The sequence below is a fragment of the Ascaphus truei genome, chromosome 14 (assembly GCF_040206685.1).
Source record: "Ascaphus truei isolate aAscTru1 chromosome 14, aAscTru1.hap1, whole genome shotgun sequence".
NCBI lineage: Eukaryota > Metazoa > Chordata > Amphibia > Anura > Ascaphidae > Ascaphus > Ascaphus truei.
The window spans coordinates 56,510,909-56,524,268 of NC_134496.1; the positions used below are offsets into that span (position 1 = coordinate 56,510,909).

Below are 13,360 nucleotides of genomic sequence, written 5' to 3' on the forward strand. Positions count from 1 at the left end.
GTTCTGTGAGTGGTATTACTTGTGTTCTGTTCTCTGAGTGGTATTACTTGTGTTCTGTTCTCTGAGTGGTATTACTTGTGCTCTGTTCTGTGACTGGTATTACTTGTGCTCTGTTCTGTGAGTGGTATTACTTGTGTTCTGTTCTGTGAGTGGTATTACTTGTGTTCTGTGAGTGGTATTACTTGTGTTCTGTTCTGTGAGTGGTATTACTTGTGTTCTGTTCTGTGAGTGGTATTACTTGTGTGGCTTAGCAGTTTTATTTATTATTAATATTAGAAACAAACTCACATCCAGAGAATTGTATAGATTCTTAATATCAGCAAATACCAGAAATAGACAAACTGCTGCCTGGACTGATATCACGATTACAAATATATCTGAAATACAAGAAGATTAGTAGGTACAATTCAGCAAAGCGTTTCCAAACATTATCGTGTGGGAGGATGGCAGGATAGGGTGTGGGATGGGGTGTGGGGTGAGGCATGTGGGGGGGAGGAGGGCGTGTGCAGGAGGCAGCAGGTGAGAGGTGTGGGGGAGGAGGGCGTGTGCAGGAAGAAGCAGGTGGGAGAAGGTGTGTGGGGGGGGAGAAGGTGTGGGGTGGAAGGTGTGTGGGGGAGAAGGTGTGGGGGGGGAGAAGGTGTGGGGGGGAGAAGGTGTGTGGGGGGGAAGGTGAGGGGGGGGTAGGTGTGAGAGGGGGAAGGTGTGGGAGGGGGAAGGTGTGGGGGGAAGGTGTGTGAGGAGGAGGTGTGTGGGGGGGGAAGGTGTGTGGGGGGAGAGGTGTGGGAGGGGGAAGGTGTGGGGGGAAGGTGTGTGAGGAGGAGGTGTGTGGGGGGGCGGTGGAAGGTGTGTGGGGGGGAGAGGTGTGTGAGGAGTAGGTGTGTGGGGGGGAGAGGTGTGTGGGGAGGAGAAAGGGCGTGTGCAGGAGGCAGTGTGTGAGAGAAGGTGTGTAGGATGCGTTGATCAGACTGATGAAGGCAGTGAGACTAAAGACATGCAGGAGGTAACCGGAACAAATGCAATATACTCACAATTGGTATATATGGGCTGTCTGAAAGGGCGCCCTTTGGAGAATACCAGGGCTACAATGAGACAGTTTATGGTGCCCAGCAGCCACACGGTGGTGTTTTCATACGTCTGGAATGAGCTGGGCGTCGCCGGTGGCTGGAGTCCTGTATTATTTTGACCCCAGCTGATATTTCTCATACTTTCGTTGCCAGGATTACAAGCGCTGTGACGAGAGAGATCGCGGGGAATTGCAGGAGCTTTAATAAGGTGACCATACAAAAATACAAAATACTGACAAAATATTATATCGTGAGTGGGACCGGTGTGCGAGTGGGACCGGTGTGCGAGTGGGACCGGTGTGCGAGTGGGACCGGTGTGCGAGTGGGACCGATGTGCGAGTGGGACCGATGTGCGAGTGGGACCGGTGTGCGAGTGGGACCGGTGTGCGAGTGGGACCGATGTGCGAGTAGGACCGGTGTGCGAGTAGGACCGGTGTGCGAGTGGGACCGGTGTGCGAGTGGGACCGGTGTGCGAGTGGGACCGGTGTGCGAGTGGGACCGGTGTGCGAGTGGGACCGGTGTGCGAGTGGGACCGGTGTGCGAGTGGGACCGGTGTGCGAGTGGGACCGGTGTGCGAGTGGGACCGGTGTGCGAGTGGGACCGGTGTGCGAGTGGGACCGATGTGCGAGTGGGACCGATGTGCGAGTGGGACCGGTGTGCGAGTGGGACCGGTGTGCGAGTGGGACCGGTGTGCGAGTGGGACCGGTGTGCGAGTGGGACCGATGTGCGAGTAGGACCGGTGTGCGAGTGGGACCGGTGTGCGAGTGGGACCGGTGTGCGAGTGGGACCGGTGTGCGAGTGGGACCGGTGTGCGAGTGGGACCGGTGTGCGAGTGGGACCGGTGTGCGAGTGGGACCGGTGTGCGAGTGGGACCGGTGTGCGAGTGGGACCGGTGTGCGAGTGGGACCGGTGTGCGAGTGGGACCGGTGTGCGAGTGGGACCGATGTGCGAGTGGGACCGATGTGCGAGTGGGACCGGTGTGCGAGTGGGACCGGTGTGCGAGTGGGACCGGTGTGCGAGTGGGACCGATGTGCGAGTGGGACCGATGTGCGAGTGGGACCGGTGTGCGAGTGGGACCGGTGTGCGAGTGGGACCGATGTGCGAGTGGGACCGGTGTGCGAGTAGGACCGGTGTGCGAGTAGGACCGATGTGCGAGTAGGACCGATGTGCGAGTAGGACCGGTGTGCGAGTAGGACCGATGTGCGAGTAGGACCGGTGTGCGAGTAGGACCGGTGTGCGAGTAGGACCGTGTGCGAGTGGGGACCGATGTGCGAGTGGGACCGATGTGCGAGTAGGACCGGTGTGCGAGTAGGACCGGTGTGCGAGTAGGACCGGTGTGCGAGTAGGACCGGTGTGCGAGTAGGACCGGTGTGCGAGTAGGACCGATGTGCGAGTAGGACCGATGTGCGAGTAGGACCGGTGTGCGAGTAGGACCGGTGTGCGAGTAGGACCGGTGTGCGAGTAGGACCGGTGTGCGAGTAGGACCGGTGTGCGAGTAGGACCGTGTGCGAGTGGGACCGATGTGCGAGTGGGACCGATGTGCGAGTAGGACCGGTGTGCGAGTGGGACCGATGTGCGAGTGGGACCGATGTGCGAGTGGGACCGATGTGCGAGTGGGACCGATGTGCGAGTGGGACCGTGTGCGAGTGGGACCGGTGTGCGAGTGGGACCGGTGTGCGAGTGGGACCGGTGTGCGAGTAGGACCGGTGTGCGAGTAGGACCGGTGTGCGAGTGGGACCGGTGTGCGAGTGGGACCGGTGTGCGAGTGGGACCGGTGTGCGAGTGGGACCGGTTTGCGAGTGGGACCGGTGTGCGAGTGGGACCGATGTGCGAGTGGGACCGATGTGCGAGTGGGACCGGTGTGCGAGTGGGACCGATGTGCGAGTGGGACCGATGTGCGAGTGGGACCGATGTGCGAGTGGGACCGGTGTGCGAGTGGGACCGGTGTGCGAGTGGGACCGATGTGCGAGTGGGACCGATGTGCGAGTGGGACCGGTGTGCGAGTGGGACCGGTGTGCGAGTAGGACCGTGTGGGAGTAGGACCATGTGCGAGTGGGACCGATGTGCGAGTGGGACCGATGTGCGAGTGGGACCGATGTGCGAGTGGGACCGGTGTGCGAGTAGGACCGATGTGCGAGTGGGACCGATGTGCGAGTGGGACCGATGTGCGAGTGGGACCGATGTGCGAGTGGGACCGATGTGCGAGTGGGACCGATGTGCGAGTGGGACCGATGTGCGAGTGGGACCGATGTGCGAGTGGGACCGGTGTGCGAGTGGGACCGATGTGCGAGTGGGACCGATGTGCGAGTGGGACCGATGTGCGAGTAGGACCGATGTGCGAGTGGGACCGATGTGCGAGTGGGACCGATGTGCGAGTGGGACCGATGTGCGAGTGGGACCGTGTGCGAGTGGGACCGATGTGCGAGTGGGACCGATGTGCGAGTAGGACCGGTGTGCGAGTGGGACCGATGTGCGAGTGGGACCGATGTGCGAGTGGGACCGATGTGCGAGTGGGACCGATGTGCGAGTGGGACCGGTGTGCGAGTGGGACCGGTGTGCGAGTGGGACCGATGTGCGAGTGGGACCGATGTGCGAGTGGGACCGATGTGCGAGTGGGACCGGTGTGCGAGTAGGACCGGTGTGCGAGTAGGACCGGTGTGCGAGTAGGACCGGTGTGCGAGTGGGACCGATGTGCGAGTGGGACCGATGTGCGAGTGGGACCGATGTGCGAGTGGGACCGGTGTGCGAGTGGGACCGATGTGCGAGTGGGACCGATGTGCGAGTGGGACCGATGTGCGAGTGGGACCGATGTGCGAGTGGGACCGATGTGCGAGTGGGACCGATGTGCGAGTGGGACCGGTGTGCGAGTGGGACCGATGTGCGAGTGGGACCGATGTGCGAGTGGGACCGGTGTGCGAGTGGGACCGATGTGCGAGTGGGACCGATGTGCGAGTGGGACCGATGTGCGAGTGGGACCGATGTGCGAGTGGGACCGATGTGCGAGTGGGACCGATGTGCGAGTGGGACCGATGTGCGAGTGGGACCGGTGTGCGAGTAGGACCGTGTGCGAGTAGGACCGGTGTGCGAGTAGGACCGATGTGCGAGTGGGACCGATGTGCGAGTGGGACCGATGTGCGAGTGGGACCGATGTGCGAGTAGGACCGATGTGCGAGTAGGACCGATGTGCGAGTGGGACCGGTGTGCGAGTGGGACCGATGTGCGAGTAGGACCGATGTGCGAGTAGGACCGATGTGCGAGTGGGACCGATGTGCGAGTGGGACCGATGTGCGAGTAGGACCGATGTGCGAGTAGGACCGGTGTGCGAGTAGGACCGTGTGGGAGTAGGACCGATGTGCGAGTAGGACCGATGTGCGAGTAGGACCGATGTGCGAGTAGGACCGGTGTGCGAGTAGGACCGATGTGCGAGTAGGACCGATGTGCGAGTAGGACCGTGTGCGAGTAGGACCGATTTGCGAGTAGGACCGTGTGGGAGTAGGACCGTGTGGGAGTAGGACCGATGTGCGACTTGGACCGATGTGCGAGTAGGACCGTGTGGGAGTAGGACAGTGTGGGAGTAGGACCGATGTGTGAGTAGGACCGATGTGTGAGTAGGACCGATGTGCGAGTAGGACCGTGTGGGAGTAGGACCATGTGGGAGTAGGACCTATGTGTGAGTAGGACCGATGTGTGAGTAGGACCGTGTGGGAGTAGGACCGAGTGGGAGTAGGACCGATGTGTGAGTAGAGCCGTGTGGGAGTAGGACCGAGTGGGAGTAGGACTGATGTGTGAGTAGAGCCGTGTGGGAGTAGGTCCGTGTGCGAGTAGGACCGATGTGCGAGTAGGACCGTGTGGGAGTAGGACCATGTGGGAGTAGGACCTATGTGTGAGTAGGACCGATGTGTGAGTAGGACCGTGTGGGAGTAGGACCGAGTGGGAGTAGGACCGATGTGTGAGTAGAGCCGTGTGGGAGTAGGACCGAGTGGGAGTAGGACCGATGTGTGAGTAGAGCCGTGTGGGAGTAGGACCGTTGTGCGAGTAGGACCGATGTGCGAGTAGGACCGATGTTCGAGTAGGACCGTGTGGGAGTAGGACCGATGTGTGAGTAGAGCCGTGTGGGAGTAGGACCGTGTGTGAGTAGAGCCGTGTGGGAGTAGGACCGAGTGGGAGTAGGACTGATGTGTGAGTAGAGCCGTGTGGGAGTAGGACCGTGTGGGAGTAGGACCGAGTGGGAGTAGGACCGATGTGTGAGTAGAGCCGTGTGGGAGTAGGACCGAGTGGGAGTAGGACTGATGTGTGAGTAGAGCCGTGTGGGAGTAGGACCGTGTGCGAGTAGGACCGATGTGCGAGTAGGACCGTGTGGGAGTAGGACCATGTGGGAGTAGGACCTATGTGTGAGTAGGACCGATGTGTGAGTAGGACCGTGTGGGAGTAGGACCGAGTGGGAGTAGGACCGATGTGTGAGTAGAGCCGTGTGGGAGTAGGACCAAGTGGGAGTAGAGCCGTGTGCGAGTAGGACCGATGTGCGAGTAGGACCGATGTTCGAGTAGGACCGTGTGGGAGTAGGACCGATGTGTGAGTAGAGCCGTGTGGGAGTAGGACCGTGTGTGAGTATGGGACATTTTATTATCCCCTTAAAATCTACAAACTACAGCTCTCTGCACAGCTTAAGTTCTACATGAAACTTACAATAAGTAGCCTTTACCGCAACTCCATGCAACACAAAATGATAATATCCATAGTTTTATATTCTATCTTTTCACTTTCCAGAGAGAAGCTTCTTTAATATAAATTAATTATATCAATGTAGTTTGTATTCCTATTGCATAAAAACTGTTTTTTTGCTGTTGCAATCAAGTAATCACTTGTACTGTTCTGATGCACTTTTTAGTGCCAAATTCATTGGTTAACGGCAATATTCAGAATGATATTACGGAGACACCAGTAGCATTGCTAGTTCTGTTTTTGTCCTTGTATGACACAGGTACAGGTAGCTCTTTGACAATGTAAGATACAGTTGGTTTATTTTACCTGTAGATGTTTTTGGAGATGTACCAATGCTGGTCTTGGACAATGACAAAGCCACATATTTGTACGATGAGACTTAAAATGATATTAAGTACGACGGATAGCAGCAGCGGGGGAGAGATGAGTTGTGCCGGAGGCCTGTATGGGGCCAGTTTGGGATATGCATGGTTCAGGCTCACTGCAAAAATAGGGTCATTAAACAAATGAACATATGGATTGATCATTAAAGGCAGGATGCATGGTCACTATATTGTAGGTAATGTATTTGCTGGACCTCTCACTTCTTCCTTTGTGTGTATTGCTCATAGTAACATGTCATGTCAATGAATAATGTACAGAATATGTTTAGTGACATACAGACAGCAGATAGCACACACACAACGATCCAAGAGTGCTACAGTATGTTACTTACATGTTATAGCCATGTGAATACTACCTTCTATCCCATATAGTAATAACTATCAAGCTTCAACTATATCACTGCAAACACGTTGTACAAATATTATGGGGTTACAGGGATTAGGTTTTAAGCCCTTTTCCATTAATGATGTTAACTTTTCTAAATTATCTGGAGTTTATTTGAAGCATAAAGAATAAGTTAGCAGAACTTTGTAACTATGTATACAGATCAATTTAGACGGTTATGTATATAGCACTAACACTGTACACAGTGCTTTACAGTATTACAATACCGGAAAAACAAAGCACAAACAATGGGGAAATGATCAGCAAGTAAATAACATGAGACAAAGGGTGACACGGCCCTGAAGGGCTTACAATCTAAGTAGTATAATGGCAGAAATACAGACACGGTAAAAGTCAAAGTGAATTTATTAAAAGTGCAAGTCAGGGAGGCCCTGTGCACCTGCAGTCAGTAGTGAAGGCGCACTGTACATTTAATAAGATGCTTCTTTTAAGAAGTGAATTTTTCAGCTGGGCTTTAAAAATGTATTGAGAATTTGAGAGTTCCTCAGGAAGGGAGACGGGTGATAGGACTGAAGAGCTAAGGAGTGCAGTGATGAGACATACTTTGGTTGAGAGCAGGAGGGGTGTAGGGGTATAATGAGAGGTCAGAGGTCAGATATAAGGTGGAGCAAAGGAGAAAAAAGCCTTAAAGTTTTAAAAACAAAAAAAGACAATTTTCTACTTTATACAGAAGCTTAATAAAAAGCCAAGAGAGATTTCAAGAGGTCAGAAGTGGGTACAAGTCTAGAAAAGATGAGATATTTGAGCAGTAGCATTTGGAAAGTATTATAAGGCAGAGAGATGTGAAGCTGGGAGGTCAGATAAAAGAAAGCTGCAGCAATCAACACGGGAGAGAATGAGGGTATGTAATAGAGTTTTGGTTGTCAATGAACAGAGGAAGAGGTCTATCTTTGCAATGCTGCAGAGGAAGAGGTCTATCTTTGCAATGCTGCAGAGGAAGAGGTCTATCTTTGCAATGCTGCAGAGGAAGAGGTCTATCTTTGCAATGCTGCAGAGGAAGAGGTTTATCTTTGCAATGCTGCAGAGGAAGAGGTTTATCTTTGCAATGCTGCAGAGGAAGAGGTTTATCTTTGCAATGCTGCAGAGGAAGAGGTCTATCTTTGCAATGCTGCAGAGGAAGAGGTCTATCTTTGCAATGATGCAGAGGAAGAGGTCTATCTTTGCAATGCTGCAGAGGAAGAGGTCTATCTTTGCAATGCTGCAGAGGAAGAGGTCTATCTTTGCAATGATGCAGAGGAAGAGGTCTATCTTTGCAATGCTGCAGAGGAAGAGGTCTATCTTTGCAATGCTGCAGAGGAAGAGGTCTATCTTTGCAATGATGCAGAGGAAGAGGTCTATCTTTGCAATGCTGCAGAGGAAGAGGTCTATCTGCAATGCTGCAGAGGAAGAGGTCTATCTTTGCAATGCTGCAGAGGAAGAGGTCTATCTTTGCAATGCTGCAGAGGAAGAGGTCTATCTTTGCAATGCTGCAGAGGAAGAGGTCTATCTTTGCAATGCTGCAGAGGAAGAGGTCTATCTTTGCAATGATGCAGAGGAAGAGGTCTATCTTTGCAATGCTGCAGAGGAAGAGGTCTATCTTTGCAATGATGCAGAGGAAGAGGTCTATCTTTGCAATGCTGCAGAGGAAGAGGTCTATCTTTGCAATGATGCAGAGGAAGAGGTCTATCTTTGCAATGCTGCAGAGGAAGAGGTCTATCTTTGCAATGCTGCAGAGGAAGAGGTCTATCTTTGCAATGATGCAGAGGAAGAGGTCTATCTTTGCAATGCTGCAGAGGAAGAGGTCTATCTTTGCAATGCTGCAGAGGAAGAGGTCTATCTTTGCAATGATGCAGAGGAAGAGGTCTATCTTTGCAATGATGCAGAGGAAGAGGTCTATCTTTGCAATGCTGCAGAGGAAGAGGTCTATCTTTGCAATGCTGCAGAGGAAGAGGTCTATCTTTGCAATGCTGCAGAGGAAGAGGTCTATCTTTGCAATGATGCAGAGGAAGAGGTCTATCTTTGCAATGATGCAGAGGAAGAGGTCTATCTTTGCAATGCTGCAGAGGAAGAGGTCTATCTTTGCAATGATGCAGAGGAAGAGGTCTATCTTTGCAATGATGCAGAGGAAGAGGTCTATCTTTGCAATGCTGCAGAGGAAGAGGTCTATCTTTGCAATGCTGCAGAGGAAGAGGTCTATCTTTGCAATGCTGCAGAGGAAGAGGTCTATCTTTGCAATGATGCAGAGGAAGAGGTCTATCTTTGCAATGCTGCAGAGGAAGAGGTCTATCTTTGCAATGCTGCAGAGGAAGAGGTCTATCTTTGCAATGCTGCAGAGGAAGAGGTCTATCTTTGCAATGCTGCAGAGGAAGAGGTCTATCTTTGCAATGCTGCAGAGGAAGAGGTCTATCTTTGCAATGCTGCAGAGGAAGAGGTCTATCTTTGCAATGATGCAGAGGAAGAGGTCTATCTTTGCAATGCTGCAGAGGAAGAGGTCTATCTTTGCAATGATGCAGAGGAAGAGGTCTATCTTTGCAATGCTGCAGAGGAAGAGGTCTATCTTTGCAATGCTGCAGAGGAAGAGGTCTATCTTTGCAATGATGCAGAGGAAGAGGTCTATCTTTGCAATGCTGCAGAGGAAGAGGTCTATCTTTGCAATGCTGCAGAGGAAGAGGTCTATCTTTGCAATGCTGCAGAGGAAGAGGTCTATCTTTGCAATGCTGCAGAGGAAGAGGTCTATCTTTGCAATGCTGCAGAGGAAGAGGTCTATCTTTGCAATGCTGCAGAGGAAGAGGTCTATCTTTGCAATGATGCAGAGGAAGAGGTCTATCTTTGCAATGCTGCAGAGGAAGAGGTCTATCTTTGCAATGATGCAGAGGAAGAGGTCTATCTTTGCAATGCTGCAGAGGAAGAGGTCTATCTTTGCAATGCTGCAGAGGAAGAGGTCTATCTTTGCAATGATGCAGAGGAAGAGGTCTATCTTTGCAATGCTGCAGAGGAAGAGGTCTATCTTTGCAATGCTGCAGAGGAAGAGGTCTATCTTTGCAATGCTGCAGAGGAAGAGGTCTATCTTTGCAATGCTGCAGAGGAAGAGGTCTATCTTTGCAATGCTGCAGAGGAAGAGGTCTATCTTTGCAATGCTGCAGAGGAAGAGGTCTATCTTTGCAATGCTGCAGAGGAAGAGGTCTATCTTTGCAATGCTGCAGAGGAAGAGGTCTATCTTTGCAATGATGCAGAGGAAGAGGTCTATCTTTGCAATGCTGCAGAGGAAGAGGTTTATCTTTGCAATGCTGCAGAGGAAGAGGTCTATCTTTGCAATGCTGCAGAAGAGGAAACTGCAAACATTTAGAAACAGCATTTATTTGAGGGGGCGGGCGGACAGAGAGGAGTAGAGTTCCAAGACAACATACTTGCGAGACTGGGTGGATAGTACAGTAGTGTTATGATTCTAATGGAGAAGGGTATAAGGTGGCCCGGTTTGGGAGGGAGTATGAGGAGCTCGGTCTTAGACATATGATGTTTCAAGGCAACGAACGGCAGAAAGGTGATTTGTGGCTGGACTGCCGGTATAAGGTCAGGTGTAGACGAATATAGAGTAGTTGTATGTCATTAACAAAGTGATGATAGCTGAAGCCAAACAAGTAAATGCGGTCACCTAGCGGGAGCTTATATTGCGAGAAGAGCAGGGGACCTAAGACGGAGCCTTGAGGAACACCTACAGAGCGATCGATACAGGTAGTGGAGGAGTTAGCAAAAGAGACCTTAAAGGAGCAATGAGAGAGATAGGCAGAGAACCAGGAGAGGGCAGTGCGACAGATAGGCAGAGAACCAGGAGAGGGCAGTGCATGGATAGGCAGAGAACCAGGAGAGGGCAGTGCATGGATAGGCAGAGAACCAGGAGAGGGCAGTGCATGGATAGGCAGAGAACCAGGAGAGGGCAGTGCATGGATAGGCAGAGAACCAGGAGAGGGCAGTGCATGGATAGGCAGAGAACCAGGAGAGGGCCGTGCATGGATAGGCAGAGAACCAGGAGAGGGCAGTGCATGGATAGGCAGAGAACCAGGAGAGGGCAGTGCATGGATAGGCAGAGAACCAGGAGAGGGCAGTGCATGGATAGGCAGAGAACCAGGAGAGGGCAGTGCATGGATAGGCAGAGAACCAGGAGAGGGCAGTGCATGGATAGGCAGAGAACCAGGAGAGGGCAGTGCATGGATAGGCAGAGAACCAGGAGAGGGCAGTGCACGGATAGGCAGAGAACCAGGAGAGGGCCGTGCATGGATAGGCAGAGAACCAGGAGAGGGCCGTGCATGGATAGGCAGAGAACCAGGAGAGGGCCGTGCATGGATAGGCAGAGAACCAGGAAAGGGCCGTGCATGGATAGGCAGAGAACCAGGAGAGGGCAGTGCATGGATAGGCAGAGAACCAGGAGAGGGCAGTGCATGGATAGGCAGAGAACCAGGAGAGGGCAGTGCATGGATAGGCAGAGAACCAGGAGAGGGCAGTGCATGGATAAGCAGAGAACCAGGAGAGGGCCGTGCATGGATAGGCAGAGAACCAGGGAGGGCAGTGCATGGATAGGCAGAGAACCAGGAAAGGGCAGTGCATGGATAGGCAGAGAACCAGGATGGGGCAGTGCATGGATAGGCAGAGAACCAGGAGAGGGCAGTGCATGGATAGGCAGAGAACCAGGAGAGGGCCGTGCATGGATAGGCAGAGAACCAGGAGAGGGCAGTGCATGGATAGGCAGAGAACCAGGAGAGGGCAGTGCATGGATAGGCAGAGAACCAGGAGACGGCAGTGCATGGATAGGCAGAGAACCAGGAGAGGGCAGTGCATGGATAGGCAGAGAACCAGGAGAGGGCCGTGCATGGATAGGCAGAGAACCAGGAGAGGGCAGTGCATGGATAGGCAGAGAACCAGGAGAGGGCAGTGCATGGATAGGCAGAGAACCAGGAGAGGGCAGTGCGACAGATAGGAAGAGAACCAGGAGAGGGCAGTGCATGGATAGGCAGAGAACCAGGAGAGGGCCGTGCATGGATAGGCAGAGAACCAGGAGAGGGCAGTGCGTGGATAGGCAGAGAACCAGGAGAGGGCAGTGCACGGATAGGCAGAGAACCAGGAGAGGGCCGTGCATGGATAGGCAGAGAACCAGGAGAGGGCCGTGCATGGATAGGCAGAGAACCAGGAGAGGGCCGTGCATGGATAGGCAGAGAACCAGGAGAGGGCCGTGCATGGATAGGCAGAGAACCAGGAGAGGGCCGTGCATGGATAGGCAGAGAACCAGGAGAGGGCAGTGCATGGATAGGCAGAGAACCAGGAGAGGGCAGTGCATGGATAGGCAGAGAACCAGGAGAGGGCCGTGCATGGATAGGCAGAGAACCAGGAGAGGGCCGTGCATGGATAGGCAGAGAACCAGGAGAGGGCAGTGCATGGATAGGCAGAGAACCAGGAGAGGGCCGTGCATGGATAGGCAGAGAACCAGGAGAGGGCCGTGCGACAGATAGGCAGAGAACCAGGAGAGGGCCGTGCGACAGATAGGCAGAGAACCAGGAGAGGGCAGTGCGACAGATAGGCAGAGAACCAGGAGAGGGCAGTGCGACAGATAGGCAGAGAATGTGAAGAACGTGAAGGAAAACGAGGGTGGGCAACAGCATCGAAGCGATGGGGCGTAACAGAACTTTCTGTAACACTTACTCGTTACGCTGATTATGGTGGTAATTGCCAGGTCTTGAAAGAGGAACTGGTAATTTGCATAGGTATTTGATTGCTGAATGAAGAAAACAGATGACAAAACATGTGATGTGTGTCCCAGCGGCAGTGAAAGGGTTATTTCATGCATTTCTATGCTATGGTTTCTTTCCAAGTTTCCACTGCATTTACAAACTAACTTTACAAAATGATTTAAAATACATATTTAACTTTCTGAAGTAGAAATATTTGGGGGACAGTTACATAGTTACATAGTAGATGAGGTTGAAATAAGACGTACGTCCATCAAGTTCAACCTATGCTAAATTTAGACAACAGATACTTTATCCTATATCTATACTTACTTATTGATCCAGAGGAAGGCAAACAAAAACCCCCAGAGTCATATCATCCAATGATATCTCATAAGGGGAAAAATAAATTCCTTCCCGACTCCAAGAATTGGCAAATCGGATTACTCCCTGGATCAACATCCTTCCCATGTTTACTTATTTGGTATATCCCTGTATACCTTTCCCTTCTAAAAAGATGTCCAACCTTTTTTTGAACATATCTATTGTATCTGCCATCACAGACTCCATGGGTAGTGAATCCCACATTATAACTGCCCTTACTGTAAAGATCCCTTTCCTTTGTTGCTGGTGAAATCTCCTTTCCTCCAACCCTAAGGCTACGCTTATAGTGACGGTGACGCGACGGTCGCTGGAAAATCAAATAGAGATGACAGCCAGCGATCGCGACCAATCCGCTTACTGGAAGTGCACGCGACAGCGGCAATGCATTTGTTTTGCCGCGACGTCGCGTCGCTGTCGCCATTGCCTGCACTATAAGAGCGGTGTAAGGGATGACCCCGAGTCCTTTGTACTGCCCTTGGGATGAATAGATATTTTGAAAGCTCCTTGTATTGTCCCCGAATATATTGGTATATAGTTATCATATCCCCTCTTAGACGCCTCTTTTCTAATGTAAATAAATCTAATTTAGCTAGCCTCTCCTCATAAGTTAGAATGTCCGTCCCCTTTATTAATGTGGTGGCTCTTCTCTGCACTCTCTCTAGTTCCATAATGTCTTTTCTAAGGAGTGGTGCCCAAAACTGTACT

The 13,360-nt window shown here is 52.4% G+C and overlaps 1 protein-coding gene across 7 annotated transcripts in view; it reads right to left on the minus strand.

Annotated features, from left to right (window-relative positions):
- Positions 1 to 6: 6 nt before the first annotated feature.
- The window catches only part of LOC142466205 (putative cation-transporting ATPase 13A4), a 76,961-nt gene continuing 63,607 nt past the window's right edge, over positions 7 to 13,360 (minus strand). For 6 of the 7 annotated variants that reach the window (XM_075571090.1, XM_075571094.1, XM_075571093.1 and 3 more), the window contains 4 exons: positions 12,246 to 12,318; positions 6,093 to 6,267; positions 1,029 to 1,228; positions 7 to 377 (listed from right to left, as the gene is read on the minus strand). In XM_075571090.1, coding sequence (XP_075427205.1) covers positions 235 to 377; positions 1,029 to 1,228; positions 6,093 to 6,267; positions 12,246 to 12,318 — 591 coding nt within the window. In that variant the 3' untranslated portion in view covers positions 7 to 234. Of the gene's footprint in view, positions 378 to 1,028; positions 1,229 to 6,092; positions 6,268 to 12,245; positions 12,319 to 13,360 lie in introns of those variants that run through there. The other variant, XR_012788088.1, reaches the window with a different exon arrangement.